Source organism: Sceloporus occidentalis, unplaced genomic scaffold, assembly GCF_023333645.1.
Source record: "Sceloporus occidentalis isolate IW3139 unplaced genomic scaffold, rSceOcc1.0.p SCAF_1, whole genome shotgun sequence".
In the NCBI taxonomy this organism is placed as follows: domain Eukaryota; kingdom Metazoa; phylum Chordata; class Lepidosauria; order Squamata; family Phrynosomatidae; genus Sceloporus; species Sceloporus occidentalis.
Window position 1 is genome coordinate 36,273,779 of NW_028316981.1, and position 22,531 is coordinate 36,296,309.

The following is a 22,531-nucleotide window of genomic DNA, read 5'->3' on the forward strand; positions in this document are numbered from 1 at the left end:
GTCCTAGTCCACTACTCAAACCACTACACCCCCCCCCACACACACACACACACTGGAGTGGCAGTAAGCTGATAGGTGACACATGCATACACTAATGATCACTGTGAGGTGTTATTGGGGTGCAAGGAGCTTGGGCTTTAGATCTGTATTTATAGTTAAAGGTTTTTATTTTTGTGTGTGCTTGCTCTCTGTTTCTTCACTCTCTGTGTTTCTTTTTAACTTCATTCATTCTCTTTCAGTGGGCGTGATTGGGGTTTTTTCAAAAATTCACGCAGCTGATTCTTTCTCTCCCACCTCCAAAACATGGATGGAGTAAAATCAGGGATGACATTTTCCACCTTAATTTGGGCAAGGTTTTTAGTGCTGTAACATAGCATAAATTATAATGGTATATCATAGTTAAGAGAATTTTAATATATTAACTGGGTGCATCTACACTGTAGAAATAATGCAGTTTGACACCATTTCAACTGCCATGGCTTCATCGTACAAAATCCTGGCATTTGTAGCTTTGTGAGGTACCAGCACTCTTTGACAGAGAAAACCTTGTTAAACTGCAAATCCCAGGATTCCATCTGCTGGAGCTACAGCTCAAACTGCATTATTTCTACAGTGGAGGTGCACTTCCATTTTTAATGATTAAATTTAGAGTAATCATAGCAGGGAATCAGAGTTATAGTTTTAATTAATGATAAGATTCAGTCACATTCCAGTAGAGTGACTGATTTAAGTCAAATCAGTAAAATATTTCAGCATTTTATGAATTAGTCATGGCAATGGCCAGGTTCTGTAACTCCAGTTTTTGTTATTTTTCTTTGTTGTCATATATTCAAAAATGAACTAAATCTATTTATTAATCCCAATTAGACTAAATTCATTAAATCAGTGGGAACTTGGTAAGTCAACACTTATATAAGTTACATTGATTCACATTGTTCATTCTAGTTGGGACTTACAACTGGAATTGAGGCTTAGATTTGTGATATCTAAGCAGGCAAAACAGTAAGTATAAAACACCAAAGGCAGGCCTCCCTTCTCATTTCTGTGATTTTGGCCTCTTTTTTCCTTTCCTTTCTCTATTAATTTAATAACTTACCTGTTTTCCATAACTTTATCCAAAGACATACACAAACACAATGGCTGCTGACGTTGAGAGGTCCAGGTGATGTTCGCCTTATTAGTGTCTCCATGATTAAGAAAAAAACAACACATTTTGGCCACCTTGGAACTGAAGTTTTGAAATACCTTCCATTGCTTCTCTTTGTGCTTTCATTGCTTTTTTAGACAGATAGTTTGTAGGCTGCTATGTTTTAATGGGTTTTTTCAAACCTATTGATGTCTTTTATTTCAATGGCATAGATGGAATTAAAAACAGGATGCAAATAGCTTTAATCAGTCAGTTATTTCTAGCTGAAATAGCCAAGGCTAAGGATGACCAGCTTTATTGCTCAGGGTTTTATGCATACATGCAACTTTTTAAGTCAGCAAGTTCATCTTATTTTCTGGCAGTAGTACTGCTAGGTTTCCAGACAAAACTTTTATTGTGTATCACTCCTGCCTTATTCACAGAAAATGTATGTGCAGTGTCTAAACATCTTCCTTTATTTTAATTAGATTAGAAGAGGGCCTCTTTTTCAAAAAAAAAAAAGGAAAAAAATGGAAGATTTGTCTGTACCTATCTGTGTTTACATTTATAAAAAATTGTAAAATAGTTTCTCCCCAAAAACATGCTGCACAATTGAATTAGTCTAATTTGGATAATATTTGTGAGGGAGGGGAGGTGTCAATACAGCTTCTCTCATGCAAGTTTGTTGGACTTGATTTTTCCCATTAAAAATAAATGCTTCATAAAAGCAGCATTCAAATTTTGGAACAGGTAACTGAGAGCATGGTGTAGTGGTTTGAGCACTGGACTACAACTCTGGAGACCAGTGTTTGAATCCCTGCTTGGCCATGAAAACCCACTGGGAGACGTTGGGCAACTCACACTCTCTCAGCCTCAGAGGAAGGCAAAGGCAACCCCCCTTTGAACAAAACTTGCAAAAAACAGAAAAAGTCACAACAGGTTCACCTTTGGGTTGCTGTAAGTTGGAAACTGAATGAATGAAAAGAAGGAAGGAGGAGAAACTCTGTAATATGTACAGTCAGCCCTCCTTTCAAGCATCCACGGCTTGAAAATACTTTAAAAAATATACAAATTCCCATAGGCAAACCTTAATTTTGCCCTTTTATATAAGGAACACCATTTTATTATGCTATTATATTTAATGGGATTTGAGCATCCATGGATTTTGGTATCCACGGGGGGTCCTGGAACCAAAACCCAGCGGATACCAAGGGCCCAATGTAAAATATAATCGGCAAGATCCAATTGGTTGCCAGTGAAGTAAAAAGCACCATTATCTCACACTGGATCACTACTGACCACACAGTGATCACCATAGCATCAAAGGGACTTGTACTTGTGCAGTGCAGATCTTGGATGAACAGCAAAAATGTCAAATCACATGCACTATAGTCAGTTGCACAAGCAGTGTGGCACAATGGAAGCCTGGCCAATGTATCTAGAGTGTTTGCCATTGAAGTAAACATGACTTCTCTGGAAAACACTGACTGAAACTGTTGACCTTGTCCATACAGAGCTCTAAAACACAAAATGTCAGTTTGTAACATGTTCTTTAGCTCTGTGAAAAACACTGACAGATTGAAAGCATGTTTTGAACAATCCATGTCTATTTCATTATTCCATTGATTTTGTTAGTTTTTGCCGCTCGCTACAGTTAAGGTTGCAATCGTATCAGATATACAATGTTAGCAATAAGTATAAATATTCTGGTTTCTCATCAGATCGTATAAATCTTTCGCCTTTTACAATGTTAGCAATAAGTACAATGTTGAAAATATAGACTGGCAGACAGAGGCAGAATATTTACATTTCCTGCTCCTTACCTCCGATGGTAGGAGAGTGACTGGCACCCTCTCATCCTCGTGCATACGTCTCGATGCCTTCTGCCAATACAGGTAGTCAACAAGAGATCTGTGATCAAAATTTCCTGTTGGCGGTTTTTCAGTCTGATCTCTCTGTATCATTCCAACTGGCACTTGGGGGTCTGGGGCCATGACTTCCATTTCACATTGCAGTTCCTTCAGTTCTTCTGGGGACAGATTTGCTAAGATTTCATCTTCATCAATATCCTCAGAACAAATTTCTTCCTGGTCAGAGTTTTGGCTGAACTCAGACATGGTTTTTTTGCTGATTACAACTCCAAATGACAGACCTAAAGAAAAATTAAAAAACAACACCCAAAACTGGTGAACATAAACAGTATTCCTTCTATAGCACAATGATAACCCTCTATGTTCCTATCTGACTGTTATCAGAAATGATGGCACAACTTGATCTTAGAAGATTCTTGTGGAAGAGTGAGTGGGGACTGAAGCATATGGTAAATCTATATTAAGCTGTGCTTGGCTGGAGGAAGAGAATTTATGGAGGTGCTGCCATATTCTGTTTTGAGCAGCTTGTGTCAGCTGTGTAAGCCCTTCTGACATTTCGGTACAGCTGCTGTGTTGCTCTGCGGCATCTTCATCGTAATTTTCTAGAGGATTCCCCTAGGGGAATGAGTTTTCATGGCTTGTGATACAGAGAAAATATTTAAATATAGGGAAATGAATGCCACTTCCAGTGGCCTCTACTTGAATTCCAGACTCTTTATTCAATTCAAGCTTAAGTGACACTCAGGCAATATTCTAGTGACTTTACTTATCAGTCATTTTCACTTTCTGCATGACAAATCTTTGGGAAGTGACTGATTTATGAGGGCCAACTTAAATGACATTGGTAAATATCACAGTATTTATTGTCCCTAGCATTAAGAAATACTCTCTGAGAAATGCACTGTAGAGTCACTGACATACTGGATAAACAAAGCAAGGGACTAGGGCAACAGCAGAAACAGCATGTGACAGTTATTTTTAAAGCCAAAATAGACAGTGGTAAAATAAATTGCAAATACTGGAATTGTTAACACATCCTTAACAAACCAATTAGTCTTTAGAGAAAAACTGAATGTTTATTCCCTTTTTTTAATGTCATGAATAATTGGCCTAGATATTAACACACTGTAGCAAAATTAGCTTTTGCTTCAAAATGGAAATGTTTCATAATAATGGCTAAAATCCAGTGGCATGGAAAATTACAAAACTTCTTATACTCCCCGTTGCTTTAAATCTGTAGAACAGTAATTGTGTGAATTCACACTTTTTAAAAAACGTGTAGAGAAACCTTAGGAGGCCTTGAGAAGAGGATTAATGGATACTGTAATTCTCTCCTGATGCAAATATTGCAGCAGGCAGCTTTTGGGACACTTTCTTGTTGCAACAGTTCCAGTGGCTGCTGGTCTGTTTCCATGCACAATTCAAGGTGCTAGCTTTGACCTATAAATCGCTATATGGTTTAATAATAATAATAATAATAATTTTAATTTGTATTTTCCTGCCTCTCCCTGCGGATCAAGGAGAGATTACAACAATAAAATAACACAGTATAGATATAAAATACAATCAATAAAACACTAACATTATTATTAGTTCAATAAAATAGCTAAAACATCTAGAACATCTAAAACATCTAGAAAACATACATCATAACCAGAAGTGAAGCATTTTATCTTAAAGATCTCCTATAAGAGGTCGGATGGATAAGCCTGCCGGAAGAGATCCGACTTAAATGCCTTCTTAGGCTTAGGTCCAGACTATCTGAAAGACTGTGGGCCTCAACAGGCCAGCACTAAATGCCATCCTCAGCGCAGAGTGGGGACTTGGCATCGGCACGATGCACACCCCGATGCTGCTCTGATGCTGGCATCATGGCAGGCGGTGTAACGGCGCTCCTTTGATGCTGTGTCCAAATGACAGACACCAAGAGGAGTGCCAAAAAGGTGCAGTGCCGGCAGCTATGGTGCCTTTTCTACAGCTTTTTGTGGCTCCATTTTGCACCACAGAAAGGCCAGGTTGGCCCTGCGGTGTGCAGTTGCCACGGACCTGATCTGGCAATGAAAGAGGCAACTGCAGGCTGCCCCTTAGGGGTGGTCTGTTCAGTCCCTATATCTCCCCATATCAGATTGCCTGAGCTCTAAGATCTTCATGGGAGGCACTTCTTTTTATCCTACTGCCTTCACAGGCACAGCTGGTGGGAACACAGGAGAAGGTATTCTCTGTGGCTGCTCCCACACTTTGGAACTCCCTTTCTAGGAAGATTAGGATGGCTACTCTTATTTTCCCTTCAGTGACAAGTTATTCATTCCAGTACATTAGCTTCTAGAAACTGATTTTAACAAAAATGACTTTTATGATGCTATACTGTTTTGAATATCTTTTAAAATAAGACTTTAATTCATTTTAATTTTGTTGATATTTAATACTGTTTTAATCTTGGTTTTTGTATGTTTTTATTTGTGTTTATTGTATTCTGTCTTTTTGTAAACTGTCTTGAGTCCCAGCCTAGGAGAAAGAATGGTAATAAATTAAGTATGGCTGGCTGGCTGACTGGCTGGTTGGACCTTGATGTAAGAGAGACAGGGAGGCTTTTCACACTTCACAGTTATAGCACTACGATTCCACTTTAACTGCTATGGTTCCAGTCTATGAAATCCTGGGGTTTGTGGTCTGTTAACACACTGGAGCTCTCTAGCTGGATTTTTTCAAAGGGGGGTTGCCATTGCCTTCTTCTGAGGCTGAGAGAGTGTGATTTGTCTAAAGTCACTCAGTGAATTTCCATGGCCAAGTAGGGATTTGAACCCTGGTCGCCAGAGGCTCTGGTCTCCACACTGGCTCTCTGAGATGACAATACAGTGCTTAATTTCAAGAAAAGAGGTGCTAAGAAGCAACTCAATCTGTTATCAGAACTCTCTGATTTGGAATGGTTTCTGTTAGCTCCTGACGACATGTGAAGACTGAAGGATTTTCAAACATTTGAAACTATGTCATGCCAACAAGTGGCTGAGAGAAGCAACTCACACCAGCTGTCCTCAGCCCTCATGTCGTTGTCCACACATTGATTGACTACATAAGCACAGTTAATCAACATGTGGAAATCAAGGACAGGATCACTAGACTTGATATTGCTCCCCCTCTCTACCTATTCCAATGTACACATATTGAAAAGAGCTCCCTTCCTAGTAGAATCATAGAATCATAGAATCATAGAATCGTAGAGTTGGAAGAGACCACTAGGGCCATCCAATCCAACGCCCTGCCATGCAGGAAATCCAAATCAAAGCATCCCTGACAGATGGCCATCCAGCCTCTGTTTAAAGACCTCCAAGGAAGGAGACTCTATCACCTTCCGAGGAAGTGCATTCCACTGTCGAACAGCCCTTACTGTCAGGAAGTTCCTCCTAATGTTCAGGTCAAATCTCTTTTCCTGTAGCTTGCATCCATTGTTCCGGGTCCTGTTCTCTGGAGCAGCAGAAAACAAGCTTGCTCCCTCCTCAATATGACATCCTTTCAAATATTTAAACAGGGCTATCATATCACCTCTTAACCTTCTTTTCTCCAGGCTAAACATCCCCAGCTCCCTAAGTCGTTCCTCATAGGGCATGGTTTCCAGACCCTTCACCATTTTTGCCGCCCTCCTTTGGACACACTCCAGTTTCTCAATGTCCTTTCTGAATTGTGGCGCCCAGAACTGGACACAATATTCTAGGTGGGGCCTGACCAAAGCAGAATACAGTGGCACTATTACTTCTCTTGATCTAGACACTATACTTCTATTGATGCAGCCTAAAATAGCATAGTAGTGATGGGGAAAAGGCACTGTGGGTTTATACAAGGCTATTTTTTATCCAACTATTTTTAAAAATATGTGCCAGGTCTGAAATCAGATACAAATGTTGAACCTAGGCACAGTTTAAGTGAGTGGGAACAGTTTTGTTTGGTTGCTGCATAGCTCTTAGAAAATAATTTGTCATGAGAACAATGCAATTGTCTATTGACAGTGATGAAAAATGGACAGGACTATATCTTCTGCCTAAATTTCCAGTCTTCAAATGACAATCTACTGGTTCTCCTGTGCACAATTAACATTATGTTAATAATGTTTCCTAATCTATGATAGAAGGGAGAAACTGGATCTAGATCCTAAGTCAGGGGAAAAAAAGTTAGGAAGAAGGGAACAGTACTTTTCCTACCAGCCCTAATTTGCAGAAGAAAAGTAGTGGCTGGCCTATGAAGACAAGGATTTCAGGTGAGATATATAGACCGAATGATGCTTATAAAGTCATTGGGGGGAAGAAATCAACATGGCTGAGATTTCTTCTGCCTGCCACCTCATGTAGTAGTGGTCAAACTAGACATGTTTATATAATTGCAAGCAATGTGTTTTAAAAAAGTAAATAGCAGTCTTGGCCCCCACAAGCAAGAGCAGAACCATGATGAAGTGTTATTTAAATGTTTCTTTCCTTCTGTGATCTAATTGAAAGCTATCCCACTTCTGAAGCTGCTACTTGCACTGTGAGGAATCTTACATCTTGAACAGGAGTAGAAATTATGTGACCCTCCAGATGTTGGTAGCATGCAAATCCCTTGCCAGCCTACGCAATGGTGAGCAATGCTAAAAGTTGCAGTCTAGCAACATCTGTATGGCTGCATGATTCTCATCTCTGATCTAGAACTGTTAAAGGGCAAAAGTAACCACATGACCCTTACACTTCTGAGACAATCAGGAATCTAACAGGATAGGTCCAGTATGAGGAACATAAAGCTGTCATCTCTAGCTGCTTCTACATTTCCTGAAGGGCCTAGAGTATGTTGCTTACAGAGCAACAGGACATTGTAGGAACTACAGGACATGGGGAGGGGGGGATGGCATTCCCTACTTACTCAAATGTAGTGAAATTGTCAGAAGAGTTTATCACATGGGAGGAATTTCTCTTAATTTCGAATGAAAAGAAAGTGGGACCAGGATGCATTCACATGAATTCGCTAGTTCAGTGAATTTACGTGAATTTGAATTGCTTGCGAACTGACTTCCCATTGCCCGAAAATAGCTTGTTGTAGTCTATCACGCAATAACGTGAAACCCCATGATTGCGTTCGGATTGCAATTGGATTATACTTCCAATTTCCCTTGTCTGATAAACTCCATATAAACAGAAGATCTTGTGCTGCTAGGAAGAGTGCAGGAGGAGCCTTGCTTTCCAGTAAAAAAAAGAGAAGGGGGGGGGGGGCAGAACATATATGTACACAGCAGTGCTGCCAACGAGCCTTGAAGATATTCCCCAGAATGTTTTACCAAAATCCAAAATCCCTGGAATTACCCAATATTTATTATTATTATTATTATTATTATTATTATTCAGTCAAAATCCCCAGAAAGAAATTAATTAAATTCCCTGGATTCCGGGGAATTCCCCAGAAATTGGCAACACTGGTACACAGCCACCTTACATACTCAAAAGTGTTAACAAGTAACGTGAATTAACTATTACTCTTTTTATGAAAAACTATGACATGTTGACTGCTCATTCCATTAGGCTAGTCCCTCCCTCCCTCTTTCTCTCTCTCCCTACCCACTAACTTAATATGAGTTTTTATCATTGTAAGTAGGTTTTTAATATACTGGAATGAATAACTGACCTTTGTGAAATAAATGTACCCAAGATTGTCAGGATACGTATCCCCACATCTCCCTGCCGCCACTATTTCTTCATCCCTTCTAAAGCAACTTTTCCTGTTAGGGCGGGAGAATTTTGCTGTATTTTATTTAAAAAATTTAAAATGCATTTTAATTGTGACTCAGATTTTTAAAATGTAATTTCATAGTAGATTATACTATAATATAATATTTTGTGTAAAAGCCTAGGTGGCATAGCGGTTTGAATGTTGAACTATGACTCTGGAGACAGTTCAATTTTCCATTTGTCCATGAAACCCAGTGGGTGATCTTGGGCAAGTCATACTCTCTCATCCTCAAGGAAGGCAATGGCAAACCTCCTTTGAACAAATTTTGCCAAGAAAACCCCATGATAGGTTGGCCTTAGAGTCACCATAACTTGGAAACAACTTCAAGGCACACAACAACAATAGCATTTTTATGTAAACAACCTAGACGTTTCGTTATGTTAAGTGATATATAAGATTTTTAAAGGGGCTGTTGTGTTTTGGCTGTACATGTTTCTGTTCCACAGTTAAGCACTTCTCTGTTTCAGTGATTCTCTCCATAATAATAGTATAATAATTGTATGTGCATTTTTGTGCTGCTGCTGCAGTCCAGCATTTCTCCTGGTCTGTGCTAAAGACCTTGACCTTTCTGTGGAATCAGGGGCTGCTTCAGTTACATAGTTATGATCTGGAAAAAAAAAATTGGGTAGGTTTTCCTTCTGGGAGAACCAAGCAGCTAAGTTGGTCCAGATGGTTGCTAAGGCAGTTCTTGTTTGTTGTGGGGGGAAGAATATTTAACTGGAATGTTAAGAGGTGATCAGACAAGACACGTCTAATGACATCTTATCAGTGTCTTTCAGATATGTAAATAAGATACAGAGCAAGGAAAATGTGGCAAGTTGTGATCGGAGGTAGGTCACTGAGGTATGAAAAGTGTCTGCTTTCAGTTCCACACAGGTAATTATCACAGTTTTATAGTTGCTACCATGCTTAGCCTGTAGTGGATTCTGCCTGCATGTGGTGGATCAAAGCCTGCATGCCGACAGCAGTGCGCTCTGTTACAGTTTAGCAGATACTGGCAGGCATCACTTGTTATTTCTGGGCCTGATTTACCTTTCAGTTCAAACTGTGGCAGACAGCAGATTGTTATTCTATTACTTCCTGTGCCAGCGCAAAAATCAGACTGATATGCTCTTTTCTTCTTCCTTTCTGCTTCTCTAGACTAAAAATAAATGAAAAAGAGATTAGCCAATATCCCACAGTTTTTGAGAAATGGACAAACACTTCCAGTGGAACACTAAGGAAGTGTAGTGCTACCTCCTAATTCAGAGTGAGCAGAACTACTGTAGAAACACAGGACTCTTTCTCATACTATGGAGTTTATTACTTGAGGCTAGTAAAGCACAATTACAATAAGAAAATAGCATGTACAGCAAGTACTTATCACACGACTTTATGTTTCTCCTGTTATTGCTTTGCATGCTAATCACTGGTGGAAAACACCTTTCCATTGACAATTTCCCTGATCAATTAAAAGATGTGCACCACCAATTGAAATGTTAGGCAGTAAGAGGAGAAACATGATGCCATACCTGCCAAAGGTGCTAGATTCCTACTGTAATTGCATTTTACTAGGCTTGTGTGATAAACTCCTAAGACAGACTGGGTCCATCTCATTGACTGACAAGCACTAACTCTCTAAGTTTTCAGACATGAGTCTTTCCCAACTGTTTCTGGAACAGCCAGTGATTGAACATAAGGTTTGTGGTCTGACCTCTGTTTCCTGAATTGAAGGGACTACAAAGCTTATCACACACATTATTTTCTGTGTTATGGGAACAGGAAGGGGACTCTCGGGGCTGTGTGTGACTGGGAAAAAATGGATTTTATTGCACGGCAAATCATCCCCAAAATGGCCCCGTTCTGTTCCCTGATGCCAAACCATCCCCATTCAGTGCTGAGGAGTGTTAAATGTTGCAGTTGGAAGTCTTCCGACCAAGCAAAATGGCACCCCTCAGCACTTAATGGGGAGCGGGGATGGAACAGGGCCATTTTGAGGATAATTTGCTGTGCAATAAAATCCGTTTTTTCCCAGTCGCGCGCAGCCCCAAGAGTCCCCTTTCCATTCCCATAATGGGGAAAATAATGTGGGCGATAAGGTTCTGCATGTGCTGCCTATCACCTTAAAGAAAATGTCCCATTGCCATGTGGGAGTAAATGAAATTTGTTCTAATACAGTGGTTATAGAGAAAAGGCTTATATCAAAAATTGTCTTTTTCTGATACCGAACGAAACTAACAAACATGCAAGTAGAAATATGTGGAGTTGCTGTATAACTAGATTATTTGTACCTGTAATCTAGTATTGTAACGGTAAAAAAATACAACTTTAAATCTTTTAAAGATTCTTAAACATTAGACATTTCTGTAATATGAAACTTGTTAATCTGATGTGATAATGTTTTCTTGAAATGGCTGAAATGGGCTGTGGCATTCGCCTGTATCGAATGCCACCGCTGGGGAAGGGATAATTAATAGGACCAAACAGTAAGTGCCTGTGGGCAGTAGCGTCACTAGGGTTGGTGTCACCTCATGCAGTAACTGATGGTGTCATTCCCCTACTGACCGCCTTCCATACCACACTATACAGAATCCTTTGTAATGTTTTTTGTATTAATTTACTTATAAATCATAATTCCCATATATCACTGAATGCAATGGTAATAGTTGTGACATAAACAACTAGCAAAATTAAATGTATACTTTTAAATTATGACATCATACACACAGAATACATGTGTTTACATATATGTAGTTTCATGTGGTTAAAGCGAAAATTTGGTAAAATGTGATGCTTTGAAATAAAAATTTAAAATTTTAATTTTTTAAAAAAATTAAAATTAAAATTTGAATTTTTATTTTTTTTAAAAAACTGGGGCCTTTCTTTTCTCTTCCCACTGAGCCTCACCCAACACACTATCCCTTCAACATCTTAAAGTGATACAGGCGAATGTCACAGCCCATTTCAGCCAAAATGCAGATGTCTGAGAAAAGTGGTGTCACCTTCCTTAGCATTTCACCTTGTTTCGTCTGCACCTCCTGCACTTCCCTAGTGATGCCACTGCCTATGGGAAATTTCTCCCCCAAATGAAACACTTGCTTCAGAAGAGGGATTTTTTTCAGGACTTCAATAACTTCAATTAGGGAAAGGATTACATTTCATTACATTACATTACATTAATGTGTGTCGGGACCCCTTTGGGGGTCAAATGCATGGGGGTCACCTAAGGCCATTGGAAAACACCTATTTAATTACAGTTATGAAGTAGCAATGAAAATAATTTCATGCGTTTGGGTCACCACAACATGAGGAACTGTATTAAAGGGTCGCAGCATTAGGAAGGTTGGGAATCACTGCCCTAATCCATTTCATTATAACCCCCCTGCTGTGTATGCCTTCAAGTTGCCTGTTGATTTATGGAAACACCATGAATTTTATAGGATTTTCTTAGGCAAAGAATACTGAGAAGCGATTTTGCCAATTTCTTCCTCTGAAATATAACCCACTGTATGTATTGGCTGTCTCCCATCCAAGTACTAACCAGAGCTGACCATGCTTATCTTCCAAGATCAGACAGGATTTGGTGGCTTTAGTGTATTTAGGCCCTCTACCCCTTTCCTCTTCTATTGTAATTTGCACTGAATGACCACATCCTGCAAGTTAGATGCCAGCTAAGGCATCAGCTTAGTGGCAGCTCCCCAGAATCTTGTCATCTAATATCAGGGTTATTTGAACTGTCAAAGATTTAAGGAGGAACCTTGTGTGCTCAAAGCATGTGCTTTGCCACTGGGCTCAGGGCTATCCTGTAGACACCAGACAATGGTCCTGGAAAGAACATTTCACAAGCATGTTGGCTCCAGAGAACATGTCTGTCCTTTAATCTGCTTGTTTCATATGATTCTGCTTGTATAGTTGATGCACAACCCTCATTTCAATATAGTGTACTTTATTGAGAATAAATTTCTCCCTAGCAGTTCTTGGGCCTACTGTCCTCTCCTCGACTATCCTATTTACATATTGTGTGTGGCTCCTCTTCTACTCTTCCTGATTCTCCTCCCTACCCCACATCTCCTGCTGATTTAACTTCTGAAGCTTATACATACTGTCACATCTTTCCTTTCAGTGGTTTCTAAACAAAAATTGTGTATTTTGGAAGGTAGAGCTTACTAGCACATAGGCCGCCAATGATCTGTTTTCGGGCTCTTTCAGGGTTCTTTCACCCAAGAATGCTTCTCACACAGTTTATTTTCTTGTTCTGAGTGCTGTGCTTTCTTCTGTCTTTTCAGCACTATTGTTTTGTGGGCTGGACTACTTAAATGAGTCTCTTCCTTCATGGGGTTCCTGGCATCTTCCTCCTCTATGTGGGATCCATTGGCAACAGTCAATTTGTCAAAGTTATCTTGGTCCTGGTCCTGAATTTGTTTCTGCAATCCCCCCACCACCACCTGCCCATACTCCTCAGCTGGCATCTCAGTCGCTGTCCACTGTATAATGCAAAGTCTGACCAAATAATATCAAATACTTTATATATTTGTGTACAAGTCAACCTCATGTATAAGTCATGGGAAGGTTTCAGGGTAAAAATCATGGATTTTGATATGACCCATGGATAAATTGTGGGTAAAACTTAGGGGGCTATAATGAAGGATGCAAAGGAGAAAATACCACTTCCATCGCTCCTTCTCCTTTTCTAGACCTCTCCTGACCACCTGATTCCCAGGTGTTGGAGGAGAGGTTTTAACATCGGATTGAGAAGGGAAGCAAGTGGTGTTAAATGAGGTGTTTCTTTCATGGGAAGAGGAGGCTTGCAAATCAGACTGGGGAGGGAAGCAAGTGGTGTTAAATGGGGAGTTTCTTCCATGGGAAGAAAAGGCTTGAAAAGTGGACTGGGAACCTCTTACAGAGAGAGAGAAACACGTGTCTTGAGGCACCAAGAGTGAGGCATCAGGATTCCTGATTTTAGGACCTTTCTAAGCAGTACTAGTTATTGATGTCAGGGATGATGGGAGTTGTAGCTCTTCACCTCTGGCTCGAACTCACCACCTTGTTACGCACCGGCGCTGACCAGTTTTGGCCAGTGGTTAAAGCTTTGCTCTAAAGCAGCAGAGTTACAGAGAATAGGCTGAAGACCCTAACAAACTCTCCAAGCCTTCTCACTCTTGCTTCCACAGAAGTCTTCACACTTCTTCAGGATCCAGCTGGCTCTTGTATCTTCACCCAAGACACCAGACAACTCAGTAGTCTTATATAAAAGATCTACTTTATTCTACTATATACAGCTCCAAAACTATCCAACACAACTCCTCACTACTACCCACGAAATACATTAGGATTCATAGCCATTATTATAGTCATTAGATAATACCACCCACTGTTGTCTGTTTCCACCCAGTGGGCGTGTACATCCACTCTCATTGGTTCTCTTGGTTCAACCCACAATTAATGATTTCATCATCTCAGCCTTGACCACTTAACAATTCTCAGGTGTTCTCAATTATCCACTTTGCATTTCTGTCCTTGCCATTTAGGACTTGTTAATTCCATTACCTTTTACACCTGTGTGACTTCTAATTGCTTCTGCTGAGTCACCCTGACTCTCACATACATGTTTTATTTCATTCACTGTATGTCCCATGTTGCTTTTCCTTAACAATTGACCCGTATATAAGTCAGCCCAGGGTTTTAGGGTCAATTTGGGGGCATAAATTTCTTGATGTATAGTCAAGTATATATGGTATGTTTTCAGGGAAAACCCATAAATATAACCAGAATCTAGGTTTATGTTCTAACTAAAGAGGCAGAAAAAGAAGAAATTGAAAGATTCTGTGCTGGAATCCAGATGTAGATTAATCACACACCAAAATAGGACTTTTTGTTACTCATAGGCAATTGGGATGCAAAAGTAGGAAACAGAGCAGAATCAAAGATTGTAGAAAAATTTGACCTAGGTCAAGAAATGAAGCAGGAGAGCAACTGAGGCCAATAGTTTGCTCAGATTTTTGAGGCCAGCAGTCTGTTCATCACAAATACATTCTTCAAGCAACCAAAGAGATGATTGTATACATGGACATCACCTAATGGCCAATATAGAAGCCAAAGAAAGGATTACAGGGATTGCAGTAACCACTGGACCATTGCATTAATTTTCCATATAACAAAGATGCTCGAAATCCTATAATAAAGACTTTTATCATATATCGAGTGAGAAATGCCAGATGTCCAAGCTGGGTTCAGGAAAGGAAGAGGTGCTAGGGATTATATTGCAAACATACATTGGATAATGGAGCACACTAATGAATTCCAGGAGAAAATCACTGTGTTTTATCGATTATAGCAAAGTATTTGATTATGTAGATCATAAAAAACTCTGGATTGCACTTAAAGATCAGTATGCCACAACATTTGATTGTCCTGATGCATCAGGACAAGTGGTTACTATTAGCAGAGAATCAAACTGTTAGAACAGAATCAACCTAACAGAATCTGTTAGGACAGTATACAGGAATGGAATTATTTCCTGTTGGTAAGGGGGTCAGGCAAGGGTGTATTTTATCACCCTGTTTCACTTGTACACTGAACATATCACACATAAAATGGGATTAAACTCAAAGGAAGGAGACATGATAACTGGAGGAAGGAACATTTAATTTAAGATATGCAGATGGCACTGTTTTACTAGCAGAAAACAGCAAAGATTCAGAACAATTAATTAAGAAAGTCAGAGAATGTACCAAACAATGTGCTAAAGGGAATCAAGTAGCTGGATGGCTCTTGCATATAGCCAAATCCATCAGCAGCAGCACAAACTGCAAACACCTTTGCCCAATACAAGTTGGTAAGACACCCTAAATTGTTGGCAGTGGGCAGTGGCTTCTTTTCAGTGCCCTATTTTGTGGTTGAAGATCTAAGCAGATTCTCAATTTTCTGATGCTTTCCTTATAACCACTGCTTTCTTATAGGGAGCTGGCACTTTCCCAGTGGTCTCACAATTGTTATGTCATACATTATCAACACTTGGCAAAATTGTTTTCATTCTGATCCTGTCATGCAATAGATTAACTGGTAGGACACTGCAAGTGGTTCCACAATTGGAACACAGTCTTAGAGGCCTTTGCAGTAGTAGCATTGTTACAGTTGTGGCTGAATTGGGTTCTTTCTTAACTGTGTTTTTTATGCCCTGTGAGGCTGTGCTTTATGTAAACCTGCACTGAATATCTCATCCTCATGTGCAGTATCCAGATCCCTCATCACTTCATTGTTTGGGTGGCTATGGGTATATTGCCAGGAAAATCTAGCATACCTTCAGGCCAGCCTGATCCACAGCAACCATGGCTGTTTGTCTACATACACTGAAGCAAGTTTGGGAGAATTTTCCATAGAGTTTTGAATTCACTCTTTCAAACTAAATCACTCTGGTGTAATAAACTGCAGTATGTGTGGCCCATGGCCATACAGCCCTTTTTTTTCCTCCCCTCTCCCCTTGCATGCAAAAGTACATATTTCTGAATTATTCCCCCAGCCTCATACTGACATCACTATGGAGCTCAGTCGACACACATGCACAAATATCTGGATTTTCTGCTCAAAACTGGGATAAATTGCCACTTTTCTCCCTCTGGGTTAAAGCTGTTAAATAATTCAGTTGTCCCATACATCGTTTGGACAGCTTGCTGTGAAAACGTGGTAAGACCGTTTTATTTGGCCTGTGTAGATGCATCCCAGGACACTGGCATTTAATGTTCTTTTTCCCACCATCTTTAGCATAGCTTCCAGCAATACATAAACTAAATTTTACTGTTTGTAGTTGCAAGTGGTCTCTCCCATTCCTGCTGTTGTTTTTTTTGGGCAATGTGACTGCCTTCTGGAAGAATTTATCCCTGACATTTTTCCTGTGGCTGGGATCTTCAGAGGTTGGTGGCATGGAAGTGTGTGGAGTGTGTGTGTGTGAGAGAGAGAGAGAGAGTGTGTGTGCGCGCGCCAGGGATAAATTCTTCCAGAATGTGGTCACATGACCCAAAAAACCCCACAGAAAACTATAAACAAATTTCATCTTTAGACTTGGGTCCCATTTCCAAGATATCTCATCATGTTTATGCAAATATTCAAAAATCCAAAAAATTCCAAATTTTAAAACACACCTGGTCTCAAGCATTTAGGATATAGCCATGTCAGTTAAAGTGGAATTATAGTGCTGTAATTGTGTAGTGTGAAGTGGGTCCAGCTAACATTTCTGAAACATATCCAGGGGCAACCCCACATGTGACACATTGTGGTAGTCAAGCCTAGAAACCACCTGAGCCTAGATCACATGAGAGACGAAGAAGCAGCGTTTCCAAGATAGTGGACATAGCTTTGAGTTCCAGTGCCTCTTTATTTAGAAAGTAACTCTATGGGTTCATTAATGAGGATGGCACCAACACACAATTTACTCCAGTTGATTTAGGGGGGCAAGATGGATATTGCTTAGCATGACAACTTTTTGGGGAGGGCATCTATTTCTACTTATTCTTGATCTTTCATTGGTGGTTAATCCATGTTCCTATCTACTGTACCCTTTCAAAATCAGCTGTGCAAACCAATTACTGAAGAACAGCCAGCTTGCACAGCCCACTCTGGAGCACATGACAAAATGAGAGGGATGGATGAATAAGTAAATCTCTTCCTTTTGCCCAATTAACATACATTCAGCATGAACATGAACTCATATTTATACACTGGGCTCTGGCTAATAAAAAGTAGAGAAAAGTAGGAGGGGTATTGTTTAAAGCAAGCTAACCACGCTAATATTTTATCCATTATTGCAGCTGTATTAAATGTTTTATATTGTTTTAGCTGAGTTTATATTTTATTGTTCTCACACTTTACTTTTTGTGAACCAGCTTGGCCAGGTTTTACTTCAAAAGGCAATACAGAAATAGATCACATAAATAAATAAGTATTCCTATTTCAACATTTTGTGAGACTTTGTCTTATAAAAATTGATGACAGCATAATCCAAGCAAAGTTAGACATTGCTAAAGATGATTGGCTCCCTGATTGGGTATTTGACAGAAAGGCAGGACCTTAAGTAAGTAAATAAATAAATACATGATTGATTGATTGAAGTTGAAGAGCGTTAGGCTTGTGATTAGCTCCTCCCCATTACAATGAATTGGATTTAGATATACTTAACTTTGTCTGAAATAGGAATATATTTATATATTTTCCCTTTTCATCTTTCATATATTAATTTAGGGTGTGCTACTGAATACCTTCCAGCATTTCGCATATGAAAACCAGGACATATGTGACCAAACAACATCAGAGTGGGGTCAAAATGATCATTAATGAGGAAGAACAACAAACAGCTTTATCACATTGGGGCTAATTTCGTTATTAAAGAGAGATTAAAGCGCATTTAAAGCATCCCACAAATGAATGGTGAGTAATTGCATGAATAATTATCACACGCAATTGTGCAAATAAAGTGATATCGGAAATGCATTGTCATTGCAATCCCGAAAGTAAAAAGATGTGCATTAATGTTTCTTTGTGACTACTTTAATGGCAGGTTTTGTGTGATGTCATGTAAAATTGTTTCACGTAATTACGTTATTTTTCCAGGATATTCACGGGACAAACTCCCAATCTCCTTCATGTGATAAACTCCCAAGAGAGGATGAACAGTTTGATTTTTCCAGAGCCTACTGGGAAGGGTGAAATTCCACTGCCTTCTGCCCTCTCTCCCCACTGAATTTATTAAGTACAAACTACTTTTGTACTTTGAACTCAGTTTGCAGCAATGGAAATAAGATGAGGACAAAGGGGGAAAGCAGGAGGAGGAAAGAGAAAATGGGGCATTTTAAAAGCAGCTGAAAAGGTTAATAAGAATAATTATTTTTGCAAAAAGCAGGACAGTTGGAGGGTAGGCTATTAGCTGGAAATAAATATTGCCATCTGTCTACTTTTTGGAACCTTGGAACCAAACAGCATTTTATATTATGCACCTGTAAGCACAACATCAATCTCTCTTGTCTTACTGTTCTAAGCACCACCATGGGTCATCCATAATACAGTCCATAAATGGATCCTGATGTTCTCGAATAAATCAACTGTGGTCTCTAGCTGGCATCTTATTCTCTCAAACCATGCCATTTGGGTCACTGAAGCTATCCATTCACCGCCTGCAAATCTCCTGTTGATTTCTTGTCTGTAAATAAAGTGCTTAGCTGTCCTCTTATATTTCCCTGATCTACAATCATTCCATCTTGAGGCCATGAGCCCTTCTGATCTCTTACCTTAAGGTCAAGCCTCTTGTTTGGGCTTCTGTAGAGTGGTAGTCAAGGATAGGATATGTTGTCGGTGCTAAGGAGCAGCAGCTTTAATTAGGCATTTTCACATTATCTGTGACTGACAGCACTGTATTCTTTGAAGAATGTCAGGCTTAAACTGTGCATTGCGCATTGAGGGTGAGGAGTTTTGCTTTCTTTATATAGTACTATGCTTGCTTAATACAGCAGTTAAGACCATATGAGCAATCTTACAGGTTTATGTTCAGGTCTATCATAAGAAGTTCCAGAAGGATCATAAACTAATTTTGTTTCCTTAGAAAAGACACTGTAAAATATGAAATATGCTAAATCCCAGTGCGGTGTGAGCATTGGACCAGGACTCCAAGGGAGTAGGGTTGAAATCCCCACTTGGCCATGCAAAACCAATGGCTGACCTTAGTCAAGTCACACTTTCTCAGCCTGATAAGAAGGCCACTTCTGAATAAATTGTGCCATGAAAATCCTATGATAGTATGAGGTAGGGTTGCCAGAAGTTGGAAACAACTTGAAGGCACACAAGACAACAAAACTCATAACAGAACATTCTTTCTATTATACTTTTTCTTCTTTCCAGCATTCTTCTGTAATATGATACTGAGTGAGAATTTGTTTCCATTCCTAATTTATGTAAAGTACAATGATACAATGTGAAATAGTGGCATGCTATACTAATGCTAGAAGTAGATAAAATTTTGTTCTTGTTATAAGTGAATATGTTGACCTTTACTTGGTTGAAATTCCAACTTTTACTTAACCTAGAATTGCAGATTTTGATTTTTTCCCTTTTTTCAGCTATTCTAAATCTAGATTCTTATTGAAGTAATCCAATTTTTATACATTCATGCATTCAGATATATAAATCTTGATTAAATTTCTTATTGCTGGGAAATTATCTGTCATTATGCCCAAAGGATATATCATTAGTATATGACATATGTTCTGTACATGTGTGCGTGTGCATTTAATTTTATTCTTAAAGAGTTATTTCTTATGCAGCTTATTAAAACGTCTCCCTCCAATCTATTTTATCCTTCTCCCCCTTTAAAATACAATTGGCTCTCTGTATTTACAGATTCTTTATCCACAGAATCAAGCATCCATGGCTTGAAAATATTATTTAAAAATTCCAAAACCCTGATAAACATTGATTTTGCCATTTTAAATAAGGGACACAATTTTACTATTCATTGTATTTAATTAGACTTGAAGATCCATGGATTTTGGTATCCAAGGGGCGTCCTGGAAACAAACTTCAGCAAATGCCAAGGGCCCATTTTAATTTATTACATTATATGTTGCTTTTCTGTTACCTTTTAATTCCCTTTTTAGAAAAGAAATCCATCTTTAAAATGTAACAGCATAGCTTAAAATTTGAAAAAGAACCCCCCCCCCCCAAATTGCACTCCAAATCAGTTTTTAGCCTTGAAAATTTAGCAAGCATTACTTAAGTGGAAAAAAAAACACATTATTACCAGTTGTTCCTATTTTCTTTTTCTTTTGGAAAAGGAACACTGTTATCCTCTTGTTACATTCCTCCATAACACATTACAGGTGCTGCCCCACACTATTTTTAATATATATTTTTAATACATTACGTCCAAGCTCTGATATATATACATATGCATACACATATACATATATGTATACACACAAAGGAGCAAATGTATGACCTTCACACCTGTTCTTGTCTATGTTTTCTGCTGCAGACAGTGAGTGCCTGAAAACCAGAGGAATATCCTTCTTGCTCAATAGTTACACCTGCTCAGGAGGTGGACTTTTGCCCCAGTGATTGCTGCTTCTCACATCCCATATGCACAAATGGCTACAGAAAGCAGGATTTAGCCAAACCAGAAAATCACAGCAATGCTGATAACCTGTTTTGCAGGACAAGTGTGGTGGTGAGTTTAACTCCATACCTTTCTTTCCCTGAAAAGTGACTGACTGGCCTAATTGCTTTTTTTTCTTAATGAGTGACCTCTGCTGATTTATATATACACAAAATCCCCAGTGAGCTAAAGCACTGTTGATACATTACATTAAGAAATCTGAAGAAATGATCTAAATGCAGAGCCAAATCTAACAGCAGTTTCAGCAGAAACACACAAAAGCTCAAGTTTTCCTAATATGAAAACATTTGCAACAGTCTAGCATCAAGGCTTAAGATCTTAAATATTATTCATAGGAAAAAAATTATGAGTTAGGCACTTTATCCAATCTATTTCCTTCTTTTGGTTTCATGGCTCAGAACATATCATAAATATCAGAACATATCAATGTATTAATATCAGAAACCACACAAGCAAACACAACCACACAAGCAAACGTATTTTTGGATTTTCTCAATAAATATTATAGTTGGAAGACTAAAATTACAAAAGGAAGGTGAGTGGAAGATTATAAGCCTACAGCTCTAATTTGCAGCACTGTAGTGATAGGTAGATAAATGAATGAAGGGAGATAAAGAGAGATAGAGAGAGAGTCAGTCATGCTGCATATAATGCTGTCCATTAATTTCTAAGTAGGTGCTGCTGAAATAAATAAAATTTACTTCTGTGTCAGTACCTAAAGGATAAAATGCTGGTCTCACATCTAATTAATACAATATAGATGAAAGTAACTAAGCTTGGATGTTTGTAAGAGATCATATGATGTGGGAAAAATTAAAGCACAGCATGAGTTTAAAGTTTCTAATGTAAGGACCTAAGAAGAGCATTGGAGGATAAGAGGGCTTGGAGATATCTCATCCACAGGGTCAGCATGAGTTGAGGTTGACTTGAGGACAATGAACAACAAAAACAAATGTAAGAACTTACCTAGAGTGTGTGCAGACACATGCCTTCCATTTTGCATCAAAACACCATTTGCTCAAATTCTGAACATCATCTTCAGTTGTTTGTTCCAGCTACAAATGAAAAGCAGTGGCCGATAAAAGAAGAAGCAATTACAAATACATTCACCATGGCCTCCTCATGTATCATCATTTGAATCCTAGGTAGTGGGGTCATCAAAACATGCCTGAAGTGCCTTAAATGTTGAATGGGTTCTATTTTTAAGATAACTGATGGGACAAGTGCTGACTCCAAATGCTTCAGAGCAAATTCTGCTCCACTAGTCATTCATTTTTGCTGATTACCCCTCTCCCCGAACCCATCTCATTTATTGCTCTCTGTGTGTATATCCTCCAGTAGTGCCAGAACACTTCACAGGAGCCAATTGGAGGGAATGTACCCATGAAACTTAAACCTTGCCTCATTTGTAAACTACTTTGTAACTAATGTGTGATGGCAGGGATTGGAAGGGGGAACCTAATGTTGAAGAACAGACTAGCACTGTATTATGCCCCTCAATACTCTGTAATATAATATCAGGATTATAAAGGGTCAAATTATAGCTTTGTGATAACAACATCTGCCTTGGTTACCAGAGTAGTCATAAGAAAGCTTGGAGAAGATCCCAGTGACCCTCCCCAAACGCAGTAGATTTCTGCATTCTAGATGCTC

At 39.1% G+C, this 22,531-nt stretch overlaps 1 protein-coding gene across 2 annotated transcripts in view; it reads right to left on the reverse strand.

Annotated features, from left to right (window-relative positions):
- LMOD3 (leiomodin 3) overlaps positions 1-21,936 on the reverse strand; it is a 44,110-nt gene extending 22,174 nt beyond the window's left edge. Inside the window, exons 1-3 of one of the 2 annotated variants that reach the window (XM_089519377.1) lie at positions 21,845-21,933; positions 9,775-9,883; positions 2,950-3,278 (exon numbers count right to left, since the gene is read on the reverse strand). In XM_089519377.1, the coding sequence (XP_089375503.1) occupies positions 2,950-3,243 (294 nt within the window). In that variant the 5' untranslated portion in view covers positions 3,244-3,278; positions 9,775-9,883; positions 21,845-21,933. Of the gene's footprint in view, positions 1-2,949; positions 3,279-9,774; positions 9,884-21,844 lie in introns of both variants that reach the window. The other variant, XM_089519366.1, reaches the window with a different exon arrangement.
- Between the last annotated feature and the right edge of the window lie 595 nt (positions 21,937-22,531).